Raw genomic sequence first — 25,925 nt, forward strand, 5'->3', positions numbered from 1 at the left:
TGAATCTTTAATCTTTGCATTGAGATGAAATCGGTCAGGTGCATGTATTGTATATCGAATGAGCAAATACGTGACGCCTTAAGACCTACCTACAGTTGAATTAAGACATTCAATTGGTTTATTTGATTGCCAGTAATGTTGCTCTGTTGGGTGCAAGTTATTAAAAACTGAAAAAGGTATTTAACCGCTTGCCGACCGTATACTGTAGATTTACAACAGCAAGGCCGCTTTCCTGCGCAGGATCCATGTACCTAGTACATGATCCTGCACTTTTGGGTTTGGGGGACGCGTGCCTCTGCCAGCCCGCTCCTGCTATTAGACCCAGTGGAAGCTGATTATCGGGTACAACAGACTTGATGTCTACTGGCACCCGCAGATGCTTCAGTACACAGGCAGAACGGCGAACAAGGCAGATTGCTGTTTTGTCACTACAGAACACATGGATCCTGTGTCTCTGGTAAGCAGATGTTAACCCCTTCCCTGCCAGTGTCAGTACAGTGACTGCATATTTTTTTTATCATGGATCACTATTGGTGTCACTGGTCCCCAAAAATTGTCAAGTGTCAGTGTCCCGACTGTCCGCAGCAATATTGCAGTCGCTGTTCGCCGCCATTACTAGTAAAAATAAATGAATAAAAATATATAGCTTGTAGACACTATAACTTTTGTGCAAACCAATCAATATACGCTTATTGGGATTTTTTTTTTTACCAAAAATATGTAGCAGAACACATATCGGCCTTTGATGAAGGAGTTTTTTTTTTTTTTATTATTATTTTATATGTTTTATAGCAGAACGTAAGTAATGTTTTTTGTTTGTTTTTTTTTTTTGTTTATAGCGCAGAAAATAAAAACAAACACAGCTCTATTTGTGGGGGGGGGAAAAATACAATAAATTTTGTTTAGGTGCAGTGTTGCACAACCAGACAATTGTCAGTTAAAGTAACGCAGTGCCGTATCGCAAAAAATGGCCTGGTCATGAAAGGGGGTAAACCTTCCGGACTTGAAGTGGTTAAATAAAACAAGATTTTAAAAATAAATCTTAAACTATAAAATTATGAAAAACTTCTTTAGGCACTGGCATCTATAGGGACAGTTTACCTTTGCGGGTGCAAACGCAGCGGAAAGCGCTTTGCTTCGCAAAAGTGGCAAGCATGATCTCCTCCTGTCATGTTCAGCGGGTTGTACCACCGTCGAGTGTGACTCCGTGAAGTCAGTGGCACCGTGCTGCAATCGGGAGCCTAGCATTTGGCTTGCAGTTGCGGTACGTTATTCCTGTTCTAAAAAACAATTTGGCTGTCATAGAAAAACAGGCATTCAGAAGGTGGCAATATCGTCTTCTGAATGCATGGCTGAGCTATGACTAAGCAATGGTGATGCTGTGAAACGCGTCAACTGTTTGTTTGTCCTGCTTCTGTTGTCATATGAACGTTGACTATTCATACAACTAGAAAATTCATTTCCTGGAGAAAATGAGTGGGAATGCTGAATTGCTAAAGCTAACTGGATGAATAGCTTAAATCCGTAAGAAAAGGTTTAAGTGAGAATAGTTGGAAAAGTAGGAATTGTTTTAAAATAGACATGAATTTCATTAAAAAAAGTTTAACACCATCACTAATGTATGAAAGATGTGAAATATTTAAAAATTTTTTGAAAAGCTTTTTGATCATTAATCCCCACGCCTAATGAGTGAGAGACAGTGTGAGAGAACCCTTCAAACGAGCCTTAATAAATCCACAATGTACATGCTATGGAAACAGCGACTTCACCGTTAGAGCCTTTGTGAACGTATAAAATTTATGTTGATAAACTTAAAAATGTGGGCATGTCAGTGATTTAAAAAAGAAGTTGGCTGTGCGTTTCGCTGGGAAATGTGAAGAATTTTATACCGGACAGTCAATGGAAGAAAGAGTGTAGAACTCTTGTCATTTGGAAGCTCAACCAGCCAAAAGTATCACAAAACTGAGCACATTGCCCCAAATTAGACAAAAATACCTACGTTTTGATGTATAAATTGTGTGCGACAAGTAGATCTTGTGGGCATGAGAGCAATTTATAGAGAAGGAACTCAGATTATTTCTTTAAGGCTCTATGCTCTAGCTATGGCATCATCCACTCTAAGCAGCCCAATACACACTCTGTTTAATCGATAAAATTTCCTGAAATTATCACTAAACAAACAGCTTTTTCACAAAAACTGTAAAAGATATCAAACTGAAAAGATATAGCCAGATAGCTGAATATTTTGGCGTCTGTAGGTGAAAGTATGAAGGAGCTGAAACTTTTGGGAGCAGAAGCAGATTTTAAGGATTTGAAGCATGCTCTCATTGACTTCAATGTTAAAAAAAGTGTTAAAAAGCTTAATATTTTAAAAAGTATAAATAGTAGAAAAAAAGTTGAAAAAGTCCCTTCAGCTGAAAGAGCTGAACATTTTAAAAGTTGAATTGTTTTAATAGCTGAAAGTATGCAGAAGTTACACAGAGCCAAAAAACGTATGGAATAATAAAATTATAGTTAAAACTAGAAAATGCATTTCCTGGGGAAAATGCGTGGGAATGCTGAATAGCTGAATTGCCGCCATCAAAACGGCCCCCATAAAAACGGCCCCCATCAAAACGGCCCCATCAAAACAAATAACAATAGTGGGACTGCTGAAGCATTCCCACTGATAAAGGCTTTGATCGGAGTGCGGCTCTCAAGAATCCATTTCTTCGGTTGTGCCTGCACCAGTCTCTAAAGTGATCCACCACAGTTAGCTCTTCAGAGACCAAACGAGCAGTTACTGTCTTCAACTGCACTGTTAGTACATGATGCAAAAAAAAAAAAAGCAGCAAACTCCAATGAAAAACCTGGCAAAGACTCTAAACTCTCACTCTTATATTTTTACATAGATAAAGATCTGTTATGTAATTAACCCAATAGGTAAATAGAAGGCACATGTCCCACACCTGTAATGCAAATACAAAAGTACAAACATATTTTATTCACACAAATCTCACACAAATACGGTACAGTAAATAAAAGATAGAGCCAACATCCTCCATCCTCATCCTGGTTTAGGTACATCAATGGCGTCTTTATTTTATGGACAAGCTCCAGAGAAGAGGCTCAGTAATTTACGGCATGTCACTAACGCAATGTGTGATTCTCAGGTGACTTTTTTTGGGGATTTGAGTGTTGAAATCGGGCCAGGGGTTACAAACAATGCAAAACTGTAAAGGGGGATCCAGGCAGGTGCCCTTAAATCCAGATTGTAAAAAAGTGTATAGAGAGTTTAACTGGCTTTAAGCTTTTCAAAGAACCAACGAGCGTAACAGAGGGGATCTTCTATATGCCGGTAGAAAAACACAGGAGCAAACTAAAGTTACAAGTACGTTGAGTCCCTGGTATACACACACCTCTTAATGCAGTTCAAGGAGATACTGTATGTGCCAAATATTGGCATTTTTTAGCAAGGGATGAGCTGATCAAGAAGTTTTATACCAGCAGATCTAGAGTGGATATAAAGTCTACACACCCCTGTTAAAATGTCAGGTTTCTGTGATATAAAAAAATTAGACAGATAAATAATTCCAGAAACTTTTTCCACCTGTAATGTGACCTATAAACTGTACAACTCAATTGAAAAACAAACTGAAATCTTTTGCTGGGGGGGGTATAAAAAAAAAAAAACTAACTAAAATGTGCTTGCATATGTGTGCACACCCTCTTATAACGGTTGTAACTGTGTTCAGGATTAAGCATTTGCATCTAAGCTCATGTTAAATAAGAGTCATTACACCCCTGCCATCATTTATAGTGCCAGTGATTAACCTCAAATAAAGTTCAACTATTCTAGTAGGTCTTTCCTGACATTTTCTTAGTCGCATCCTGCAGCAAAAGCCATGGTCCGCAGAGAGCATCCAAAACATCAGAGGGATCTCAATGTTAAAAGGTATCAGTCAGGAGAAGGGTACAAAATCATTTCCAAGGCATTAGAAATACCATGGAAGACAGTCATCAAGTGGAGAAAATGTGGCACAACAGTGACATTACCAAGAATTGGATGTCCCTCCAAAATTGCTGAAAAGACAAGAAGAAAACTGGTCAGGAAGACTGCCAAGAGGCCTTCAGCAACATTAAAGGAGCTGCAGGAATATCTGGCAAGTACTGGCTGTGTGGTACATGTGAAAACAATCTCCCGTATTCTTCATATGTCTGGGCTATGGTGTAGAGTGGCAAGATGGAAGCCTTTTTTTTTTTTTACAAAGAAACATTTAAGCCTGGCTAAATTTTGCAAAAACACATCTAAAGTCTCCAAAAAGCATGTGGGAAACTGTGTTCTGGTCTGATGAAACCAAGGTTCAATTTTTTGGCCATAATGCCAAAAGATATGTCTGGTGCAAAAACACTGCACATCACCAAAGACACCATACCCACAGTGAAGCATGGTGGTGGCAGCATCATGCTTTGGGGCTGTTTTTCTTCAGTTGGAACAGGGGCCTTAGTCAAGGTAGAGGGAATTATGAACAGTTCCAAATACCAGTCAATATTGGCACAAGAGGAACTTCATCTTTCACCACCAGGACCCAAAGCATACATCCAAATCAACAAAGGAATGGCTTCACGAGAAGAAGATTTAAAGTTTTTGGAATGGCCCAGCCAGAGCCCAGAACTAAATTGAATTGAAAATCTGTGGGATGATCTAAAGAGGACTGTGCACAGGAGATGCCCTTACAATCTGACAGATTTGGAGTGTTTTTGCAAAGAGTTGGCAGATATTGCCAAGTCAAGATGTGCCATGCTAATAGATTCATACCCAAAAAGACTGAGTGCTGTAAAAAAAAAATCAAAAGGTACTTCAACAAAGTATTCGTTTAACCACTTAAGGACCAGCCTCGTTTTGGAATTTAGGTGTTTACAACAGTTTTTTTTGCTAGAAAATTACTTCGAACCCCCAAACATTATATATTGTTTTTTTTTTTTTTTTTTTCTAACACCCTAGAGAATAAAATGGCAGTCATTGCAATACTTTTTTTCACATCGCAGCGGTCTTACAAGTACGCTTTTTTTGGAAACAATTCACTTTTTTGAATAAAAAAATAAGACACCAGTAAAGTTAGCCCAATTTCTTTTATATTATGAAAGATAATGTTACGCCGAGTAAATTGATACCCAACATGTCATGCTTCAAAATTGCGCCCGCTCGTGGAATGGCGTCAAACTTTTACCCTCAAAAATCTCCATAGGTGACATTTAAAAAATTCTACGGGTTGCATGTTTTGCGTTACAGAGGAGGTCTAGGGCTAGAATTATTGCTCTTGCTCTAACGATTGCGGCGATACCTCACGTGTGGTTTGACCACTGTTTTCATATGCGGGTGTTACGTATGCGTTCGCTTCTGCGCGCGAGCTTGTCGGGACGGGGGTTTTTTTAAAAATCTTTATTTTACATGATTTTATTTATTTTTACACCTGTTTTTTTTTTTTTTTAAATTGTGTCACTTTTATTCCTATTACAAGGAATGTAAACATCCCTTGTAATAGGAAAAAAAAGCATGACGGGATCTCTTAAATATGAGATCTGGGGTCAAAAAGACCTCAGATCTCATATTTACATTAAAATGCAATAATAAAAAAAAAATCATTTAAAAAAAAATGAATTGAAAAAATGTGCCTTTAAGACGTATGGGCGGAAGTGACGTTTTGAAGTGTCATGGAGACGAGTGGGCGCCATCTTAGCCTCACTCGTCTCCAGGCACAGTAGGGAGACGGACGCAATCAGCTCCGGTATGCGGCGGAGGGCACCGAATTGTGGCGGGAGGGGGGGGGCCCTTTCCCGTCACCGATAAAAGTGATCCCGTGGAGACTCCGCCGCAGAGATCACTTTTATCTAAAAGCCGACCGCCGCACGAAAACGGGGATACCGGGGTTATGGCAGCTAGCTGCTGCCATAACAATATCCGCCACCAAACTTTGGATGTACATCGACGTGCGGCGGTCGGCAAGTGGTTAAGGGTGTGCACACTTATGTAACCGTATTTATTTTTTTACTTCCCTCCAGCTAAAAGATGTCAGTTTGTTGTTCAGTTGAGTTGTACAGTTTATAGGTCACATTAAAGGTGGAAAAACTTCTGAAATTATTTTTGTGGGGTTTTTTTACGTCGCAGAAACCTGACGTTTTAACAGGGGTGTGTAGACTTTTTATATCCACTGTATGTTTAGGAAAGCTCAATCACTGGGAGATCTACTTATGCATAGTGATCTTACCTGAGAAATGAAGAGAAGTCATGGCGTTCCAGGTGGTATGTCCAGATGTAGAATCTGATATTTGTGGATAGATGATAAAAGGTCCCGCTCTTGGTTCACCAGAAGGCACCCAAGGAGGGTGCAGGCAATGCATGGAGTGAAATACAGAGCTGGTGGACAATGTGTTGACCTGCCATTAACTTTGGCAAAACTATTTAAATATGTTCAGAGATGCAGGGTCACGTCTGACAGTCTTGTCTTCAATTTGAGATCTGCAGTGGCAGTGCATTTAGATTTGGAACAGAAATAGGATGTTACTGTATTGGACAGGTGATGAGCAGTGCCTGGTTTTCTCCACACATAATGCTTAGAATTAAGTCCAAAAAGTTCTATCTTGGTCTCATCAGACCAGAGAATCTTATTTCTCACCATTTTGGATTTCTTCAGGTGTTTTTTTTTTTTTTTTTTTTTTAAGCAAACTCCATGCGGGCTTTCATGTGTCTTGCACTGAGGAGAGGCTTCCGTCGGGCCACTCTGCCATAAAGCCCCAACTGGTGGAGGGCTGCAGTGATGGTTGACTTTCTACAACTTTCTCCCGACTGCATCTCTGGAGCTCAGCCACAGTGATCTTTTTGGTTCTCCTTTACCTTTCTCACCAAGGCTCTTCTCCCCCGATAGCTCAGTTTGGCCGGACGGCCAGCTCTAGGAAGGGTTCTGGTCGTCCCAAACGTCTTCCATTTAAGGATTATGGAGGCTACTGTGCTGTTAGGAACTTTTTTTGTAACCTTGGCCAGATCTGTGCCTTGCCACAATTCTGTCTCTGAGCTCTTCAGGCAGTTCCTTTGACCTTATGATTCTCATTTGCTCTGATATGCACTGTGAGTTGTAAGGTCTTATATAAACAGGTGTGTGGCTTTTTTTAATCAAGTCCATTCAGTATAATCAAACACAGCTGGACTCAAATGAAGGTGTAGAACCATCTCAAGGATGATCAGAAGAAATGGACAACACCTAACTTAAATATATGAGTGTCACAGCAAAGGGTCTGAAAACTTAGGACCATGTGATATTTCAGTTTTTCTTTTATTTTAATAAATCTGCAAAAATGTCAACAATTCTGTGTTTTTCTGTCAATATGGGGTGCTGTGTGTACATTGAGGAAAAAAAGTAACTTAAATTATTTTAGCAAATGGCTGCAATATAACAAAGAGTGAAAAATGTAAGGGGGTCTGAATACTTTCCGTCCCCAGTGTATGCCTAGAGGTGTTGACCACACGTTTCCTACTGCTCACATGAAATATTGTGGAAGATTGACTCTATATTGATGAAACTCAGTTGTTATAAGGTCCTATATTGGAATGAAAGCAGTTCTATATATGGGAAGTGCTTTTGTGCCAACAGAATATATGAAATTTGATTACCTATTGAATTGTATAGATTATACTGTGAGATTTTTGTAGAGAAATCCAGTGGCATTTACTCAATAGTGGGAGCCCTTTGAAGCACAGGAGGACACTGCCCTTTTTTTTCTCCTTTCTACTTGGCCAAGTATTCTGGTGATGATTATGTGAATAAATTCTGTTTTTTTTCTGCTTTTGTATTGGTAGAATTAGGCATGAGTGTATGTTCCTTCTATTTACCTTTATTTTTTGTTTGAAAACATGAGATATTTGGTATATATGAATAGGAGTGTGCGTTTAAAGTCTTGGCCAGGTTTTTTTTATGTGAGTTTGGATAATGAACATTCTACCAGAGACTCCTCCACTCAAATGTTCTGTTGATTTGATACAGTCTATGATTGTTAGGAACCTTGAGATTTTTTTTACCCAGTGTTTCCATTGTTCTTCCCATTAGGAAAGTCCTGTCTGAAAACAGAGCTGCAATTCTCTGATTACTACTGTCTCATAGGAGCCCACTTACTCCTAGATATGTGGCTTAGTGGTAAGTATATGCTTTATTTGGGAGTACTTGCTGTTTATAGAACACTCAAAATAAAATGCTTTAGTGAGATTTTTTTAATGAACCACAGCCAAAAGTCCATTTTGAAGTGAAGAAATCTTTGTCCCAGTGAGAGATATTTTCCCTCACTTCCTGTTCTGGTGACACAACTGCGAGTGAGGGGAAACCTCCGTAATTTGGCATAGACAGCAATAAATATCTGGTAGTGCAGAAAAAGTTTACAGCCGCTATCAAAAAAAAAAAAAAAAAAAAAAAAGTTTGACCTTCATTTTTTGACTGATCTATCACCTCTTATCTCCACTTGTAGCACCTGATGCTTTAAAGGTTCTGTTCCATTGAATTGCATGTACTTCACATTTGTTTAGCTTTTGACATAAGGGAGTACACACCTGAAGGCAGAATTTCACTGGGCAGAATGGATGCGGCATATACCATAGTAGTGGTCATTTTTGAGAGTGTCACGGTATTCAGGCTTATTGGGAGCCTGTACGGAAAGAAATACCGGTGCTGGCATTGCTTACCACCTTCTGAAAATGCTAGTTCCCTGGCTTTCTATGGCTTTAAGACTTTTTTTTTTTTTTTTTTTATCACTGACCAAGAACAACATGGCAAATCCAAGTAATGTCGGAACTCTTGATCTGCATACTTGGCTTTCGGCAACATCTCGAAGCCCATGGACCAGCAAGACAGCTGCTGTTTTCAGTAGGAGCTCAGCAATGGTGGCCCAAGTTTCTCTAAGCACTAATTTCCAGTGCAGACTTTGTTTTAGTAGCCTTTTGTGGAAAGAAAGCTCCTAAGCATTCACTTAAGAGAATTCAAAAGTCTTTAATTTGATTTCTTTGTGCAGGTGAAGACTGGGCAGTTTGGCACGCTCTTACTTTATTAGAAGAAGGATTAAATAACAGTCCTTCTAATGCCCAGTTTAAACTGCTGCTTATTCGCACCTACTGCACACTGGGAGCATTTGAGCCAGCTATGGAACTGTATAGCAGCCTGGATGCTAAACACATACAACATGACACAATTGGGTAAGTGTTGTGTTTTGTTTTTTTTTTGTTTTTTGTTTTTTCCCTGATCTTTCCACCTATATTGCAGTTTGAAAAATATTCCAAAGTACCAGTATTTTTGTTAACGTTTATATTGGAGATTTACTGGAACGGGTGCAGCTGTGCATAGTAACCAATCGTAAATCTTCCTCATTGTGTCCATATATATTTCCTGTGTTCATAAACCAGCTTTCTATATTTTTTTTTTTCTGACCCCATTGTTCAATTCTCTAATTCTCTCTATCTATGTCATAGCACCTGCTTTAACTCTAGGAGTGCTTCTTTTATAATTGCTGTATACATACAGTATCTCACAAAAGTGAGAACACCCCTCACATTTTTGTAAATATTTTATTATATCTTTAAATGTGACAACACTGAAGAAATTACACTTTGCTAAAATGTAAAGTAGTGAGTGTACAGCTTGTAATAACAGTGTAAATTTGCTGCCCCCTCAAAATAACTTGACACACAGCCATTATTGTCTAAACTGCTGGCAACAAAAGTGAGTACACCCCTTAGTGAAAATGTCCAATTATGGCTCAAAGTGTCAATATTTTGTGTGGCCACCATTATTTTCCAGCACTGCCTTAACCCTCTTGGGCATGGAATTCACCAGAGCTTCACAGGTTGCCACTGGAGTCCTCTTCCACTGCTCAATGACGACATCACGGAGCTGGTGGATGTTGGAGACCTTGCGCTCCTCCACCTTCCGTTTGAGAATGCTCAATAGGGTTTAGGTCTGAAAGACACGCTTGGCCAGTCCATCACCTTTACCCTCAGCTTCTTTAGCAAGGCAGTGGTTATCTTGGAGATGTGTTTGGGATCATTATGTTGTAATACTGCCCTGCGGCCCAGTCTCCGTAGAGAGGGGATCATGCTCTGCTTCAGTATGTCACAGTACATGTTGGCATTCGTGATTCCCTCAATGAACTGTAGCTCCCCAGTACCGGCAGCACTCATGCAGCCCCAGACCATGACACTCCCATCAACATGCTTGAGTGTAGTCAAGACACACTTGTCTTTGTTCTCCTCACCTGGTTGCCGCCACACGCGCTTGACCCCCATCTGAGCCAACCAAGTCTATCTTGGTCTCATCAAGCCACAGGACATGGTTCTAGTAATCCATAGTCTGCTTGTCTTCAGCAAACTGCGGGCTTTCTTGTGCATCATCTTTAGAAGAGGCTTCCTTCTGGGACAACAGCAGACTAATTTGATGCAATGTGCAGCGTATGGCCTGGGCGCTGACAGGCTGATTCCCACCCCTTCAACCTCTGCAGCAATGCTGGCAGTATTCATACGTCATATCCCAAAATCAACCTCTGGATATGACTCTGAGCACGTGCACTCAACTTCTTTGGTTGACCATGGCGAGGCCTGTTCTGAGTGGAACCTGTCCTGTTAAACCACTGTAGTCTTGGCCACCGTGCTGCGGCTCAGTTTCAGGGTCTTGGCAATCTTCTTACAGCCTTGGCCATCTTTATGTAGAGCAATAATTATTTTTTTTTCAGATCCTCAGAGAGCTCTTTGCCATGAGGTGCCATGCTTATCTTCCAGTGACCAGTATGAGAGAGTGAGAGCGATAACACCAAATTTAACACACCTGCTTCCCATTCACACCTGAGACCTTGTAACACAATTCACATGACACCGGGGAGGGAAAATGGCTAGTTGAGCCCAGTTTGGACATTTTTACTTAGGGGTGTTCTCACTTTTTTTTGCCAGCGGTTTAGACATTAATGGCTGTGTGTTGAGTTATTTTGAGGGGACAGCAAATTTACACTGTTATTCAAGCTGTACACTCACTACTTTACATTGTAGCAAAGTGTCATTTTTTCAGTGTTGTCACATGAAAACGTAATAAAATATTTACAAAAATGTGAGGGGTGTACTCACTTTTGTGAGATACTGTATGTTCCTACATACTTACATCATGGTTCATGATGATGGCTAAAATATTGATATAAATCTGTGTTCAGAACTTTTTCCTAGCTCATGTAATAATGCCACTGCTGTGTGTAGTAATTGTTCCAAGAAACATGATTGCTCAAGACCAACCTAAAACCATGAACAAAAATGTAATATCTTAATCGTACAATACAGCACTCAGGACCTGTATTGATATTTCATAGTTTATATGCAGACTAACTTCAGGTGATTGGACAATGCCAAAAAAATTGCTATGGCCATCCCTAGTGTGCAGTCGTATAACCCTGACAACTCTGTAAGACTCCAGTTTTTTTTTTTTTATAGATCCACCACCCAATGACACTATCATTCTGGAGGAGGTTTAACACCTAACATTTCTATCAGGTTTCTGACTTTTTATTTCCCAGGTTATCTAGCAGTTACTGAATCTGTACCCCTCAGTGTTACCACAAGGATTGGGCCCCGTGGTGTCAGCCAGTTGACCAGCCTGTAATGTTTCTTTGGACAATGGATACTGCATTAACCTTGGCACAAAGTATGTGTATTTAGCTGCAGGGTGCTATACAGCTATGAGGGTAGTTCCATTGTGACGGATGAAACCTTTACTTCTTCTGGTAGGCCCAGTGTTGTAGATAAGGAAAGACGGGGTTTCTCTGTATGTCCACTCTGGTTCCTAGCTTTTAATAAGATACTCAGTGGCATTTAATTGATGCTCAATAGGTACTAAGGGACCCAAAGTGTTGTGCTAAGAAAATAGCCCCCACCACAACATGACACCACCAACCTGAGCTGTTGATACAAGGCAGGATGGATCCATGCTTTCATGTTGTTTACACCAGATTCTGACCATCTGAATGTCGCAGCTGAAATCGAGACTCATTAGACCAGGCAACATTTTTCCAATCTTCTGTTGCCCAATTTTGGTGAGCCTGTGCGAGTTTTAGCCTCAGTTTCTTCCTCTTATCTGACAGGAATGGCACCCAGTGTGGTATTCTGCTGCTGTAGCCCATCTGCTTCAAGGTTTGATGTGTTGTGCGTTCAGTGATGGTATTCTGCATACCTTGGTTGTAACGAGTATTTGAGTAACTGTTTTTCTCAAACCAGGCAGATGCCCATTTTCCTCTGACCTGACATCAACAAGGCATTTTCGTCCACTCAACTGCCGCTCACTGGAACAGACAGCGGTGACTGACATGTCAACAAAAATCCGATGGAGCAAAGTCCAATCGTGTGTACACAAAGGCATCAGACTTTTGTACAAACTACAGTACGCAGCCGTGAGAATGTTTCCAGCATGATCTGATCGCGCTGGTTCTCGGCGACAGGGTACTGTACATCTCACGCTGGCTGCAATAGAAAAACCATATTTTCCTACTGCGGCGGGCGCGAGGGGGAATTCCCCTCTGGGGGAATACAGGCCCTTCGGTCTGGTATGGATTGTAAGGGGAACCCCCTACGCTGAGAAACGGCGTGGGGGTCCCCCCCAAAATCCATACCAGTCCCTTATCCGAGCACACAGCCCGGCCGATCAGGGAAGGGGTTGGGGACGAGCGAGCGCCCCCACCCCTCCTGAGCCGTACCAGGCCGCATGCCCTCAACATGGGGGGGTGGGTGCTTTGGGTGAGGGGGGCGCCCTGCGGCCCCCCCACCCCAAAGCACTTTGTCCCCATGTTGATGAGGACAAGGGCCTCTTCCCTGGCCGTTGGTTGTGGGGGTCTGCGGCGGGGGGCTTATCGGAATCCGGGAGCCCCCTTTAATAAGGGGGCCCCCAGATCCCGGTCCCCCACCCTTTGTGAATGAGTATGGGGTACATCGTACCCCTACCCATTCACCTAGGGAAAAAACTGTCAATAAAAAAACAGTACACAGGTTTTTAAAGTAATTTATTAGGCAGCTCCGGGGTCTTCTTCCTTCTTCGGGGGTCTCTCTGGCGTCTTCTCCCGGTGTCCGGATCTTCTGCTGGCTCCTCTGCTATCTTCTGCCGCTCTTTTGCTAGCGGTTGCCCAGACTTCTGGATCGTCTTCTTCCCTCTTCTCTTCTTGCGATGTTGACACAACGCTCTCTCCAGCTGGAATGCTCTCTGAGCGCTCCGCAATGGACTTATATAGGCGTGACCCCGTCCCCTTTTGAGGTCGCAGTCCCGGGGCATGCTGGGACTGTGACCTCATAAGGGGACATGGTCATTGGATGTCATGACCACGCCCCCTTATGAGGTCACAGTCCCAGCATGCCCTGGGACTGTGACCTCATAAGGGGGCGAGGTCACCGCCTATATAAGTCCATTGAGGAGCGCTGAGAGAGCGTCGTGTCAACATCGGAAGAAGACGATCCAGAAGTCCGGGCCACCGCTAGCAAAAGAGCGGCGGAGGAGCCGGCAGAAGATCCAGACACTGGGAGAAGATGCCGGAGAGAACCCCGAAGTCGGAAAAAGACCCCCAGAGCTGCCTAATTCCTTTAAAAACCCATGTACTGTGTTTTTTTTTAATTTTTTTTTTATTGACACTTTTTTCCCTAGGTGAATGGGTAGGTGTACGATGTACCCCATACTCATTCACAAAGGGTGGGGAGTGGGATCTGGGGGCCCCCTTATTAAAGGGGGCTCCGGACTCCGATAAGCCCCCCGCCCGCAGACCCCGACAACCAATGGCCAGAGTTGTCGGGAAGAGGCCCTTGTCCTCATCAACATGGGGACAAGGTGCTTTGGGGTGGGGGGGCCGCAGGGCACCCATGTTGAGGGCATGTGGCCTGGTACGGCTGGGGGGGGGGCGCTCGCTCGTCCCCACAACCCCTTTCCTGACCGGCCGGGCTGCGTGCTCGGATAAGGGTCTGGTATGGATTTTGGGGGGGACCCCCACACCGTTTTTCGGCGTAGGGGGTTCCCCTTAAAATCCATACCAGATCTAAGGGCCTGGTATGCCCCTGGAGGGGAACCCATGCCGTTTTTTTATTTAAAATTTGGGGTGGCGTTCCCCCTCAAGATTCATACCAAACAGTGCCTGGCATTGGCGGGGATCCAAGTCGGATCCCCGCACCAGTGTGAACCCAGCTCGCAATTTGTCAATCTCAACGATAAAAGTGGCAAGATTGACACAATATCAGACAACAATACAGAAGTTGACCAAAGGGTGGTGGTAAAGAGCTGAAAAACCACGTGATTTAGTGAAAGTTGGCTGGAAAAGTCCTGCCGTCTATATGAAATACAAACTTATGGCCAACGCCCTTTGTACAAAAATCCAAGGGAAAGTTTGTACAAAGTCCTATCGTGTGTATGGAGCTTTAGAGCCAGCGGGGGACTGATGCTGCATCCACCTAGGTAAGTATGATTCTAAAAAAAAAAACTGACCAGCCAGAAGAGATCTGGAAAAAAAAAATGTATTTAGGGGCATCGTTTTCAACAAACATGTACACTGTGTAGGATGACTGGATAAAAGAGAGGGTCTGGCAGTTAATATTTTTAAGGTTACGACCACTTTAAGGTACACACATTTTCAAGTGTGGGGCCTTGTGCATCATGTTCAATCCTCCTAAACCTTTTGCTGAGATTCATCCTATTGAAAAGGATTTTTAAAGCCCAACCCCCATGCAGTGGCACTGTGCCTGGAGTTTGGTTTTATACATAAAATCCCAATAAAATTAATTTACGTTTTTGGTTTTGGTTGTAACATGACAAAATGTGGAAAATTTCAAAGGGTAGGCAATGTACATCACTCAACAAACCCCCACCCCCCGCAAAAAAAAATTGTGCCCCGCTCAACATACATGGACGCACAAACAAATGTAATTGGCATGCTGGGAATGTGCTTTACTTATATGCGTGTGCTTTACTTATATGCGTGTGCTTTTCTTACATCCGTGTGCTTTTCTTACATCCGTGTGCTTTTCTAATATTAGTGTACTCCCCTTATACTGTGTCTGACTACCTGTGTACCGACCCCAGCTTCATTTATTGTCTGTGCTTGTTTGCTGCCCGCCCTGGCCTTGGCTTGTCTTCTGGATTTGCTTTTGTTTACTATTGTACTCGCGAGTGGTCTCTGCATCATCAGCTAGGTGTACCTGGGGGCTGCGACCTGGTTTCAGCTTGCTGCAAGTCCATCCCCACCATCAGGGGCTCTAGTAAAGAAGCAGGTTGGGGCTTAGACTCCACACCCTGGGGAACCCTGAGTTGGCGATTTACAATTTTTATCACCAGTTAATTCCCGATTACTCCTCTCTGGTGACCCCAATCACTTATTTAACCCGGAAGGGCGCTAATGCAAGAACCTGGCCTCCTGAAACAGTTGAGGCTTTCTACAAGCTCAAAACAGCCTTCCTCTCTGCATCTTTCAGAGCTTATGCCCTTGAGGAAAAGGTTCCTCCCTCCTCAGAGCTCATTGCAGCAGGATTGTTGGTGTCTTGGGCTTTTCAGCTGTATCCCACATATGCAAGGCTGCCACCTGGTCCTCTGTTCACATATTCTCCAGGTTTTACCAGGTGGATGTTCAGACCATGGTTAATATAATATACATCTGCCAGGTGCTTCAAGCATTTATCTGAGTGAATTCTGTTAACTTAACCCTTGTTTTCTCATTGTGGACCCATTGGCACTTTTGTTTGCTATATTGTTGCCAACCACTCAGTTTATTGTCTGGGGATGTCCCATGATCTTTGAACGCAAACCACTTGTATTGTACAATTAGGATAACAGAATTTTGACTTACCTGTAATATCCTTTTTTTGAACAACAATACATGACACAGGCCCCTCCCTACTGCCTTGGTCACTCCTTTATTGCTTGCTGATAAACTGGAGCCTTAGAGTGAGTTGAGTTATGAGTGTACACTAGGTGTGGCCCTGGCAAGCTTTTTTGCCAGAAGAATTGAACAGAGCTGATGGGAATGTTCGAGATAACTGTATTTTTTTTTTTGTGCACCTATTGAATGCTGTAACAAAGTATCCAGTGGTATATTTAACAGACGAAAAGGGAGCAAATAAGCACATTTCATTGTTAGATTTTACATTGCCTTTTAAGTAGCTCTTCTAAATCAGAGGAGCTCATTGTTGCAGTTTCCACACACTTTAATGTTGGAAAATGGCTGCATTATGCAGGAAGGAATGTAACCGTAATTCTTATTTTGCAGTTATCTGCTGACTCGTTTTGCAGGACCGTTGGGTCACTATAACTCTGCATCACAAGCCTGCAATGCCGCACTAAGGTTTTTCCACTCAAACCAGAAAGATGTGAGTATTTTATTTAGGCATTTTAGTCTGCCAGTAAAAAGTGCTCCCAATCATGGATCGAGAGCATCTCATGACCTTTTAGTTGCGTTCCCTATGGATGCATATTTACTGACGCTCGTTGTTAAAGCCCATTGGCCCAGAGGCCACATATATGCATACAGCCTGTGGGAACGAGTTAAGCAGTAGAGCCTTATTCATTTTTTTTTTTTTACCTTTTTTGTATTTGTGTTTTTCATTTGTTAATTTCTCCTGGTTTTAACCTTTTTTTTTTTTTTTCTCTGATTTTTATAGACCTCAGAATATATTATACAAGCTTATAAATATGGAGCCTTTGAGAAAATCCCAGAATTTATTGATTTTAGGAACCGGCTGAACAGTTCTCTGCATTTTGCACAAGTTCGCACTGAACGAATGTTACTGGACCTTTTACTTGAAGCACATATGTGAGTAGTTCTTTTCTTTCTGGCTAACACTGTTGCATGTTTCACAGCTTGTATTGCCTTGTATTGTGTTGTGTTCCTTTTTGTTACTGAAATATTTTTTCCATCAGCTCCAGCAGTCTGGAAGATAGTGTCAAGTCAATGTGTTTGATTCCAGAGGAGGATGACATTCCATGGAAGGACTTAAGAGATAACCGGGATCTGACTGTTCTTTTCAGCTGGGACGCACCAAATGGGTAAAACAAAAAACTTCAGAAACCGTGTAGTCACAGTTTAGAAAAATGTGTGTTTCCTAAAGCTGGCCATACATGGATCAAAATTTGGCTGGTTCAGTGGGAAATTTCGATCCATGTGTGGGAAGGCTGGTTGTACAGAAGTTTACCTACTGAAATTGGAAAATTTCCACATAATCATAACCGACAGCATTGATTAATTGATCAGTGAATTCTGACTATGGATAAGTCTCAAATTAAAGCAGAGCTCCACCCAAAAGGGATAGCTCCACTTGTTTGCACCCTCCCCTGCCACCTTTGGCACTTTTTGGGGGGGGGGGGGTGCGGGTACCTGTTTTTGACAGGTACCCACTCCCACTTTCTGTTCAGATCGCCACGGTGAACTGAGCTGGAAGTTCAGCCCCCCCCCCCGCAGTCTTCTGTTTCACATCACAGGTCCCAGAGGACTACGAGACCATTCACAAGGCGCATCGCGACTTGGGCATGCACAGTAAGAAACTCTCTGTGAAAGCCGCAAGGCTTTACTTCCGGTTTCCCTTATTATAGTTTTTGGCGCCTGCAGCCAATTGAAGAATCGGCTCCGATGAGGACATTTCAGGATCCCTGGACTAGTGAGTGTCCATATATTAAAAGTCAGCAGCTACAGTGTTTGTAGCTGCTGACTTTTTACCTTTTTTTCTGAAGGAGCTTGGAGCTCCTCTTTAAGATGAAAAGAATTGTAGAATTAAACGTAATGCTTTTAACTTAACTTGACAGGTCAGTAGATAGAGATAATCTGGCTTGTTCTGTGACCTTTATGCAGTACAGAAGACTGAATTTGCAGTTTTATTTTTGGTTTGACAAATTGAACACGTCCTCAATTGCCTTGTAAAATCCTTGCAAAAACTAGTGAACATGTCAGTCCATCCAAAAGTATTCTTTTAATTCATAGGAGGGCTTAGTCAGCCTCTGGCACGCCAACAGTGACATCTCCCTGTCATAATTTTCTGACTATTTGCTCCAACTCTTCTTGTTGCATTTTCCATAATGTAAAATAAGCAAATCCAAGAGTGTGGAAACCCAACAAGCTGTCAGGTGGTTTAACTTTTAGATCTAACCAGTTCTGAAAAATCACTTTTTGGTGGAATGGCCTTTAAAAGTTTATTGTAGATTCAATCCCGCTTCTGTTCTAAATAGTATATTTGAAACAGCATTGATTATTGGCACATATTGAAGTTTCAGTTAATACAAAATTTGACAGTGAACCACACATCTCCTAGAAACCTAAATGTGTAATATCTTTATCGTGCAATACAGGACATGGGTTATATGCTGCTACCTTAAGGTGATTGTTTGCTGGCAAAAGCTTTCCTGGTTCTGCCCACTAGTGTCCTCGTATAACTCCAGACATTTCATGAGGATCCAGTGTCCTCTTTTTGGAGAAGAATTTCGTACTATTTTTCACCAGATTTATTTTACCTCGTTTGACACTTGTCAAGATTTGACTGCTTGCTGCATTCATGGTTCACTAGCAGTTTCTGGATAGATGAATGACTCTTGTAAGGTGACCCTGGGAACCGTACCTGGATCCAAAGTGGGGCCAGCTTGTAATGTTCGCTTCGGCACTGGATCCTGTGTTTGAGTCTCACCTTGGCATGTGATGAAATGAGTGTTTTTAACTGCAGAGTGCTAGGGCCATGGTCCATTCCTATGGCAACCAGACCCGGAAGTTCCCTTTTGAGGGTATGTCCACAGTGACGGGTGAGGCCTGGATCCCATCGCAGACTAGGTAAAGACATCCTTATTATGCAAGTGGTTTATAGGACAGAGGTATAAGAGGACTTGCACATTTTTCACTAGTGTTATTGTCTCACTGTTCAATCTAATGGACAATGTTATAATATTTATTCTAATTTGGCAGTCTTCTTCCACCTCACCAATTTTGCATCTTGGAGTACAGTACAAGAAACATGTCTCTACCCTCTCTGTAATTTCTTCCTTGCTAACAAAACCAGATCCTCACTGAGTGGGCGGGGTTATATAGGGACATCGGGAAGCGGACCCTGCAAAGTTTTTGCCAGTGTCCAATCACCTGAAGGTAGTGGCATATAACCCAGGGTCTATGAATCGATTCCCATGTCCTATATTAGACTTAAAGATACAGATACAGAATTTACAGGTATGTTAAAATTCCTCTCTCTTTGATTTAGAGCCTATACCATAAGGCATATCTAAATCCCCCTTTTTAAAGCAGTGTTCATGCCATACTGCTGCTTTATAAATGGGACATTAAGCATTTCTGTTTCCAAAGATGGAATTTTACTTGCAATTACTGTTCTGGTATTGCTGTGTTATAGAAATCACGGTTTCCCTTTTTCTAGACACCATACGGAGGGTTACAACCAGCTCTCATTGGAAGAAGAACGTATCTGGCTACTTATCCGATCATTGACTTTAAGATTGGTTACTGGTCTGACCACTCTCAACCATACTGAGCCCAAGAATTCTGAAAAGGCTACAGAAAATGGGGTATCCTCCAAGATTGACACGGTGCGCACCTTGTTACAGCAGTATGAGGAGACAGTGGATTCTGGGAAACGATTTAGTGAAAGGAATATTAAGGTACAGCTATTTTTTGCACCCCTTCTGAAGTGTTTTTTTTTTTTTTTTGTATGCTTTTTATCTTTAGCTGTTTTTCGTTCTTGCCTGAAGATTCTGCTATGAGGTGTATTTATAAAGACACATGCTGCGTTTTCCTGCATTTATAAAGCATGTTTTGTAGATACACCTTCAAGTTTGGATAATACAAATTTGCTTACCTCTGTTTAATGGGGAAATAGTGTTCGTTGTACAGTAAATTCTGTAACGTTGTCAATATTACATTCACAAAAAACCCTGCACCTGTCACTCTGAAAAAGCACGGCATTGCATTTTGCTATGGACATTTTTGTGATCATCTGTGGAGAAGACCGATTTGTTTATCATACCGAACCTCTGTGTTTTACAGCCAGAGGCTGAGAAGTGTGCAATGTGGGGCCTTTTCTTTGTTTGTTGATGGGGAGAGGATGGTATACCCTTTTTTAAGAATCCCCATTGTTAAGGACATACATGTTGATATTAGCATGGCTGGGAGCACTGTCGTCTCATTATCCTACACATTGATACAAAAATTATTTTACTCTAAATATAATAATTTGTCAGCGGCTCATTTATTGCATTCAATATGTTAACAGATGTACATAAAGTCCAGCATGGTCTATGGATTTGCCAGGTTTCTAAATTGTTTGCTGTTCTCTTCACAGTATCCTTTCCTTGGTCCTCCAGCTTCTCGGCTCAGTGGATTCTTAAGCAGTGGCTGCTGTCAGTGTCAGAAGGAGACTTTTCAGCTGGTGAATGATATTTATCAGCTTGATTCATGTGGCATAGGTACGAACAATGCTACTCATTAGATGCGGTTGTAGAAAGGGAGGTGTGCTTCAGAATGCACCCTCCTGATACTAGAAGCTTGCAAGTGTTCTAAAATGGCTTAGGTGTGTTAGGGTGGAAATAAACTGAGCCCAGCAGTGAGCTTCTTTAGGGATGATCCTTAAAGGATATCTAAAGGTTTGTTTTTTTTTTTTTTTTAATAAAAATGTCATACTTGCCTCCTCTGTGCAGTTGGTTTTGCACAGAGTAGCCCTGATCCTCCTCTTCTGGGGTCCCTCAGCGGCGCTCCTGGCTCCACCTCTTCTCGAGTGCCCTGTTGGAGAGCCGCTCTCCCTCGGGGCCCTCGTGCAAGCTCACACCCGTGTCCTGCTGCTGCGTCCATTGACACAGACAGCAGGACTTGGCCCTGCCCCTGGCTCCCTCGTCATTGGATTTGATTGACAGCAGCGGGAGCCAATGGCTGCACTGCTGTCTTGGGTCCTGATTGGATAGATTGACACCAGCTGGAGCTGGTGTGCTCGCCCCTGTAGCTGGAAAGACCGCTTTCAGGTAAGTAAAAGGGGGGCTCTGGTGGGCAGCTGAATTACAGGAGGTTTTCCACCTTAATGCATAGAATGTATTAAGGTGAAAAACCTTGAGGGTTTACAACCCCTTTTAATGAATCAAATAAGCAGTTAACTTTTAACGAACAGCACTATTATTCAAAGTTTCTTTAGCGTGCAGCATGTTTTATCGCTTTTGTCCCGGTATGAGTAATTTTGTGAATATTCTTTCACTTGTACAGTATATAACTTGCTGTAAATTTACTGTCTTATGATTGCAGTGTTTCATAATGAAAACCAGCCAGCTCCCATGTTGTGCTAAGTTTCTGTTAGCAGTTTGTCACTCCCACTCCCCTTTATACCTACTTGGAGTTAATCATTTACCATCTACTAGTGCAATCAACACTGGTCACATTTCTTGTTTAACTTTCGCTCAGACTTTAGTTTCAGACAGTAATACTACAGAAATCCCAAACAGCTTGATCACTTGATACGTACATGAAATCGGCAGATGCACTCTAGATTTATAAGCCTTTTTAAAGAGCATTGTTAAATCACCCTCTTGGGGATCGCACTTCATTTCTCTGATGTGCTAGATTATGCTAGATGCAGATCAGACCAATTGCAGTCCTTTAGTTTTTGTTAAAGTGCCAATTTCCATTCCAAATTCTTTGGATTTGAGAATGCTGTGACTTACCGTGGATCTTGGAAATGAGCAGGTGCTTATTGAAAAGATTTTCTGTAAATGCATTTGATTTGTGGACTTTTTTATGGGATGAAATAATAAATGCATATGTTTCTACAATTAGAATTACTAGAAACACTAGGTAATGTGGTGTGCTTGCAGTGCATCAATGTGCTCTTGCCTTTTGGCCGCCATCACTTCCTGGTTACCACAGATTCTTTGCAGCAAGGTGAAAAGGGAGGCTGATCTGTGGTTCAACTGCAGGTATAGCCTCTCTGTGAATTGCCTCCTTAGCTGGTTGATTTAAACTCTGATTTTACTCTGATTTTGAGGCCACATGCCAAATTTTGAGTAACTTAGTAGAGGTCCAGCCCTAAATGTCCCCAAATAATTTAACCCTTCTATGGGTAATTAACCGTACTTCTTTCTAATGAATGCTTCTGGAGAGGAAAGGGATAGTTGGGAAGTAAATTTTGCACAAATTTTGAAAAGTGTTTGAGCCCCTAAGGTGATTGCATGTGTACATCAATACTCTTCCAACAGCACCTACACCCAAATTGGAACATTCCCTGCACTCCTTTGGGGCACACTAGTATGTTACTAATAGTGAACTGGCCATGCAGGATCTCTTTCAATATCACATGTTGGGAGTCCTAGCCCTCAGCTTCAAGAATGTCCCTGAACAGGACATAAGGCCACATGGCATCAGCCCACAGATGGTAGTGATGACTGACATTACCAAATGGTGTGGAGTGGAGGCATTTAGTCAGATTAGGAAAAAAAGGAGATTCACGCTTGAAAAGCTGAAAGTCAAAACTCAAGTTTTAGCTGCCAGTACAGTACATGGAGCTACCCTGTCTTTCCAGTTTCAATATTATTTGTTTTACTGAAAAAAAAGCTAACCAGCTTTAGAGGTGTCTTATCCAGGTTTGCAGACCACTGCTAGGAGGTCGTAGCCTGTAAACCCATGCAGTGATTAATGCCATCCCTTTTAATACTTATTGATGGAGTACTCACTTTATCTCAATCGTACAGGACTCAGGAATTGATTTTTAGACTATTGGCTTTTTGCTGCTACCTTCAGGTGATCGGACATTGGCAAAATCTTTGCTTTTCTCCACTAAGTCACCAGGACTCAACTCACTGTGTGGGAAGGTTAGCTCTAGTACCTAGAGCCTTTACTCTCTGTTGCTATAACTCCTATCTCCCTGGCTTACAACCCTCAGACTCTGCCTTGAATTTTTATTTGCCCCCCCCTTCCTGAATCAGTTTGCAGATTACAAAGTCACTCGTTTTACAGGCTGAAAAGCCATTCTACTTCAGTCTTCTCAAAAATACTGGCCTCTTACACCAGTCCACTCCATTTGCCAGTTTAGTATTTGAAAAGTTGAATTGCCACTGTTCTCAGTGCTTCCCTTATGTGTGTTTTCCCTATCCACATGTGGTCTGTAGGTACCCAGGCACTCGCCTGCCTCTCACTAGATATCTTCAGTTATATGACTGCTTCACAGAAATTTGCCCAGAGATCTCCTTGCATCTCTGATTCACTAACGTTCACCAGTTAGACACATTTCACCCTCTAGGTCGGGTGCCTCTCTTTCATTGGGTATTGGGTATGCAGATTGCTTCCCCCATACTCTGCATTCTATCATGGGAGGTAGTTCTCATCTAGTGATGGTGAATCCCATTCCAGAACCTGTTTCTGCTCCTCATCCTGCAACTCCTTCCTCTGTTTTGTATCACCAAACAACTATAGCCCTTGGTACTCTGCAGGTCTTGGTTGGACCTTCTGTATCCTCTTCCTAACACTCTTGCAGTTCTTATGCACTTTTTGCAAGAATTGGCTCCTCTTCATGGCCCCACTGCAACCTTTTGTTTTCCTCTGAGGCCTTCTTTAGGTGCTCTTGCCCAAACAGAGGAGCCCCCCCTTGTATCCAAGTGGACTACTCCCTTTGAAAGATCCTCTGTAAGATGGAGCCGCCTTCACTCTGTTTCCCCTGGCAGCTGTGGCTCTGCCTTGGCTCCTATGTTCTTGAGAGCAGCCCTTGTTTTATTAGGGGGGGAGGGGATCAAGTAGCCTAGAAGTCAGTGGTTCTTGCTTCCCTGGTGCTCCTCTATCACCTTTAATGGAAATGTCATTCTCCCTCCCCTTGTCCTTCCTTAAAGGCATATCAAACAATTTTAACTTGACTTATGGGTGGGGTCGGGATTGTTATCTATGGCTACTTGCTACTTCTCTTGGGAAGATGTCCCTGTGGGATTCCTTCCTCCTATTTTAAGTGGCTGGATGGTTATTTTGCCCCCCCAGGCCCTTGCCATCAGTGAGCGCCTCCTTACCTACATGAGCACGTTCTTCAGAGATGTCAGGGTTTTGGGGCTTTTTACATAATCCAGCACCTGTTTTTCTTGCTAGTTGTTGGGCCACCACCTGATGCTCTGTTCGTGTGAGATATATATATATATATATATATATATATATATATATATATATATATATATATATATATATATATATATATATATATAATTTTTTTTTTTTTTCTTTCTTTCTTTGCCAGGAGGCTGCTTGAGCCTGTGCTGATGCGTACTTCGGCTGTAAAGGTGCTTCTGCTGGCAACTGTTCGGGTCATTGACCCTTTTTCTTTTTCCCATGGGCCTGATGCTGCTATTTTAAATATTGTTGCCCATACCTCAATTTATTGCTTGGGAACATGCTGTGGTTTAAGAATCAATTCCTGTGTCATACACTGTACGATTTAAGATAATAGGAATTTTGACTTGCCTGAAAATTCCGTGTCTTGGAGTAACAGAACTCCAGTCTCTCCCCTCCTTTCTCTGTGATGTCCTGAAGCGTGATCATTGCTGCCTTGTCATTAGCATATCCCCACACACAGTCACCATATTCTGTGTGTGTGCATTCAGGCACTTCACTGGTAACGGCTAAACCTGACACTCCAGCTAAAGTGGCAGGTTTTATAATCTTATCAACAATATGAAAAATGTACATTTTAATCCTTCGTTATCCTACATATTTAAAACAGACTGAATATTTAAATTACTGATAAAGACTATTAATTAAAAAAAGTCATCTCTCTCCAGATGATAGCTGTGACATTCAAGAAAAAATTGGGAACAGATTAAACTCTTCTCTAGGCAATTTAAAAGGTACGTGCTGAATGTTTAATATGTATTAGTGCTGGCAGTACATGCTTTTTCACAAATACTAAGCTAATTTTTTTGATCTCTTCAGACCTTTTCAGCCAGTGTAAAGGAGATCTTCTGTTTTATCGAGAAGGACACTGCAAGACATCGCCTCTTATAATTGAGAACTTGGTCTTCTTTGTGGAGGTTTGTCCATGTATAATTTGCCTTCTGATTTCTTTCAAGTTTTGATTAAGAAAACTTGTGAAATAATGATTGGCTAATCGATGGGCAGCTCAGGAAAATGTAGTGTTATTTACCTGATTGTGAATCAATTGTATTTTCCATTGTTTGTAGCAGTCTACTGCTGGGCATCCACTTAAACTAATATGAAACCCACATTTAAAACGTCCGTTTTGCTGCGTTTAAATGCTGCGTTTAGAAGCGTTTAACAAAAACAATTTTATATATATATATATATATATACACACATATATATATATATATATATATATATATATATATATATATATATATATATATATATATATATATATATATATATATATTGCACTTTCCAGCTTTAGTAAATAAACCCCATTGTGTACTTAAAAGTGGGGTATGCCTGTTTTTTTTTTTTTTTTTTTTCAAAATAGCCAAAAATGAAAAAGCCTGTAAGTTAAACGCAGCTAAATGGCAGTTACCGCGTTTAGAAGCGTTTGGTGCTTGAAATGCCTCTAAATTCAGCTTCTGAACCCATTTTTTTGCGTTCCAAAAAAGCCTCTAAACCCAACTGCCTAGAAACGACTATAGACGACCCTGTGTTACATGGACAGATAAGATGACATTGGATGAGTTCAGGAGCAGATGAAAAAAATGCCCAACTGCTCCTAAACGTCAGTTTACTAGCTGCAGTGTACATGAGGCCTTAGGCTTCATGTACACGGGACATTTTTGCAATCTCTCCTGAACGATTTAACTCGACAGATAGTAACTCGCGTTTAAAACGTCAGTTTTGCTGTGTTTACATGCCGCGTTTGTGTTTAAATCTTTTTTAAAAAAATGGGTTCAGAAGCTGAGTTTAGAGGCATTTCAAGCGCC

General features: G+C 41.8%; 1 protein-coding gene across 1 annotated transcript in view; it reads left to right on the forward strand.

The window, feature by feature from the left end:
* The window catches only part of NAA25 (N-alpha-acetyltransferase 25, NatB auxiliary subunit), a 102,832-nt gene that overhangs the window by 60,030 nt on the left and 16,877 nt on the right, over nucleotides 1–25,925 (forward strand). Inside the window, exons 13-21 of the mRNA XM_073626004.1 lie at nucleotides 8,082–8,168; nucleotides 9,034–9,214; nucleotides 16,279–16,378; nucleotides 16,670–16,821; nucleotides 16,929–17,054; nucleotides 19,412–19,652; nucleotides 20,333–20,456; nucleotides 24,783–24,848; nucleotides 24,934–25,031. Coding sequence (XP_073482105.1) covers nucleotides 8,082–8,168; nucleotides 9,034–9,214; nucleotides 16,279–16,378; nucleotides 16,670–16,821; nucleotides 16,929–17,054; nucleotides 19,412–19,652; nucleotides 20,333–20,456; nucleotides 24,783–24,848; nucleotides 24,934–25,031 — 1,175 coding nt within the window. The remainder of the gene's footprint in view (nucleotides 1–8,081; nucleotides 8,169–9,033; nucleotides 9,215–16,278; nucleotides 16,379–16,669; nucleotides 16,822–16,928; nucleotides 17,055–19,411; nucleotides 19,653–20,332; nucleotides 20,457–24,782; nucleotides 24,849–24,933; nucleotides 25,032–25,925) is intronic.

This window comes from Aquarana catesbeiana, linkage group LG01 (assembly GCF_042186555.1).
Source record: "Aquarana catesbeiana isolate 2022-GZ linkage group LG01, ASM4218655v1, whole genome shotgun sequence".
NCBI classification, from domain to species: Eukaryota; Metazoa; Chordata; class Amphibia; order Anura; family Ranidae; genus Aquarana; species Aquarana catesbeiana.